At 37.7% G+C, this 3,284-nt stretch overlaps 1 protein-coding gene across 1 annotated transcript; it reads left to right on the plus strand.

Moving 5' to 3' along the window:
* Positions 1-533: 533 nt before the first annotated feature.
* Positions 534-2,624, plus strand: LOC6048957 (venom protease). Its single transcript, XM_001865758.2, has 3 exons — positions 534-742; positions 1,028-1,648; positions 1,703-2,624. Exons 1-3 carry the CDS (start codon positions 670-672, stop codon positions 2,029-2,031), a joined length of 1,023 nt encoding a protein of 340 aa, XP_001865793.1. The 5' UTR covers positions 534-669; the 3' UTR covers positions 2,032-2,624.
* Positions 2,625-3,284: the final 660 nt, after the last annotated feature.

Genomic DNA, 3,284 nt, shown 5'->3' on the forward strand with positions numbered 1-3,284 from the left:
TAAGGACCCTTGTCGATTTGCGTGAAACTTATTTCCTCAGTTAATGTTGGTTTCTGGTCACAAATCCGACGTCCATTTTTGTTATCTCGTTCTGAAAAATTACAGAAAAAATATACATTGAAAAAGTGACTATAAAAACATGAAACAAAACTTCACAGCCCCTTTGACATAAAATTTTCAAACCATCTCCATTTTAGGCTGCAAATCATTGAAAAACACGTATTTTTTAAGCTTAGCTTGGTTGACCGTACTCTGGCCGAGCATAACGCTCGCAATAGCTAGGTTGGCCCGATTAGGAAAATAATTGAAAAACACATATTTTTTTATGTTCAAAAATGATAAGGGTCGTACCGTCCCTCGGACACGAGATATTGAAAAACGAACCACAATTAAGACAAAGTTTCACGCAAATCAAAGAGGGGTCAGAGCAACTGCTGTGTAAGTTGGCGGAGAATAGGCCAATATTTAAAAAAAAATTGTTTACTGTGCCCGTGCATTATGAATGATTACAGAGAGACTCTTCAATTTGCTCTGATTGGCACTCAGTTTTGCATAGAACGCGCAACGCTTCGGGTCGCAGCCTTTCACATCTGCTCGGTGAAATTTAAAGTTTCAATAAGTGCGAACAACTTGAGAGACAGAGCCGATTTTTGCTTGAAACACTTCGTAATGATGTTATTCCTTGGACTTATAATCATCAGCCTTACCAGTGTGCTCGGTGTAAATAATAGAAACATTCACGGTAAGAGGACAACCCTTTACTTTCATTCTGGTAACATTGAAAATGATCTCTGTTCGGCTCTCAATTACGAGTTGTGCCAAATCTTAAACAAAAAAAATGATAGATTCCCCTTCTCAGCGGAGATAAGGTTTAGGTGTTTGTAACGTCACTTAGATTGATATGTTTCTTGAACATTCATTGAAGTTTTGCTTTTTCTCGTTAGAGTTTTTTTTTCTATTGGCTGAACTAACATTATCATTTTTATTGAATGATAATTAATGGTTATTAAACGGACTCTATTTTCAGAGGGTGAATCCTGTCAATTGCCAAATGCAAATCCTGGAGTTTGCCGCAAAATTATGGACTGCCTCCACAGAGATCCCCGGTCGCCCTCGACGCTTTGTAAGTCAAGTGGGCACTTTCGTGTCGTGTGCTGTCCTCCGGATGCCATCGCGCAGGCGAAGAGTATGTGCGAATTGATTCCAATTCACGTCGAGTCAAGGATAAAACCTCATATTGTCGGTAACGCGGAAATTGCAGAAGTCGGAGAGTTTCCCTTCATGGGACTGTTGATGTACAACGATCCAACGATGCGCTGCGGAGCAGTTCTTATAACGAACAAGCTTTTGCTGACCGCTGCCCATTGCTTCCGGCGAGAAAATGCTACCCAGGTCCGGTTGGGAACCAATGCAGCCACTGATGAAGGTGCTGAACCTTACGGGATAGCAAGCATAGTCACGCATCCGGATTACAAACCGAAGAAAAAACAGCAACTCAGCATAATGGCCGACTTGGCAATTGTTAAACTTGCTGAAGAAGCTGATCCTGACGAACCCTACATTGCTCCACTTTGCCTGTGTAGGGCTTTGGAAGACCTACCTCCTAGCAAGAATTTGACCATTGTTGGATGGGGAACAACTGACACATGTATTGTCCACCCTTAAAAACCTTAAAAATATACTTAAAAGTTTTATTTTCCAGCGACCAAATCCACAGCTGATACTCTAATGAAAGGAACGGTACAAACTTCATCGCACAGCAAATGTCAAGAAAGTTATATGAAAATCAAGAAAACCAGAATCACCAGCAGCCACCTGTGTGCCCAGGGAGATGCAGACTCCCGTGGGGTCCACACTGACGCATGCTGGGGAGATTCGGGAGGACCACTGGTGAAGCTCGAAGGCAGCAAGTACGTTCTGGTTGGAATCGTTTCCAGCGGACATCACTGCGGACTGAAAGATTTTCCGGGAGTTTACACCCGCGTGGCGAGCTATCTAGACTGGATTATGAATGAGATTTCTAGAATTTGAGCTAAAACCAGTGATGAGTAGTTTTCAATGACCCAATGATACCCAAATGAATAAATGGAAAAAACCGGTGACAATTTAGAACGGCTAGTTTCGAGTAGGAATCTTGCAATAGAGAACGCCAAAGCCGTGCTGTAGAGGAAACAATTTGATTTTTGAGAGTATTTAATACTTTTCATCCCACTTAGCATTTTCTTTTTCGCTGTGACAATGTGTTACGGTGATAACGTCTTTTAAATTTACTCTTTTGCCTTGGAAATGAACGAACTAATATTTGTTCAAACTTATCTGAATATTTCGCCAGTGTAACATCTTTTTAAATAAATTTATATCACCACCTCTAAGCAATTATCAATCAGACCGTAAAAATAAATGAAGGCAATACAGGTTTGATATTTTGCAGGAAGATTCCAAGTGATCCAAAGAATTCAACCACATGTTTGAAATTGATGTTTTTTGTATTTGCTTGACATTAGATTTTAAAGAAACATCAAGTTCAAAAAGAATGAAAAAATGATTTTTAACAAGTATTTTTAAGTGTAATTGTATTTACTAACCGAAGAAATAAACATATATATTTGATCATGAATATTTGATATTTCTGTATGACAGACTTTGATTAAATAAAAATAAGGCTGTTGCAAATATTATTGAAATTTTGTGTTGTTTGGGCTCGTTTAAAAATATTTTGATTTTTATGAAATCCCAATCGCTTTTTTTCATGCAAACGTTAAAACTGTGCCTAGTAAAAAAAATCACTTTACTCTTTTTTTAAACATGCAGAGCTTATCTCCGCTGTAAAAAGAAGTCAATCATCTGTACTTTTCGTTTTGCGTTTTGAACAAAACATGGGGAAACCCCACAATCTTGACCACACGCAGAAAAATGTTTTGTAGAATCAACCTGTACGAGGTTTGTTTAAAGAACATGTTTCTTATAATAATTACATTTCTTTAACATGCTAAGTGGTATGGCTAAATGCTCTTCATATTTGTTATATTTTTCGTTTTATTATTAACTGTTCGCATTCATTTATTTACTTCAAATCGTTTTGACACATTCTCCGGCAATGTACACCTTAGGATGAAAATTTTAAAAGCGTGTATGAGCTATTTGGATATTTTTCCTCGATTCTAGACTACTTGAAGCTTCAAAAATCATGGTTTTCATTAATTGATCATTTGAATATCATTTTGTACAAGTTGGTTTAGTTATGCATCAATTCGTGATAAAATCATCGTTTTAAAACATTTTTC

Source organism: Culex quinquefasciatus, chromosome 1 (genome assembly GCF_015732765.1).
Source record: "Culex quinquefasciatus strain JHB chromosome 1, VPISU_Cqui_1.0_pri_paternal, whole genome shotgun sequence".
In the NCBI taxonomy this organism is placed as follows: Eukaryota; Metazoa; Arthropoda; class Insecta; order Diptera; family Culicidae; genus Culex; species Culex quinquefasciatus.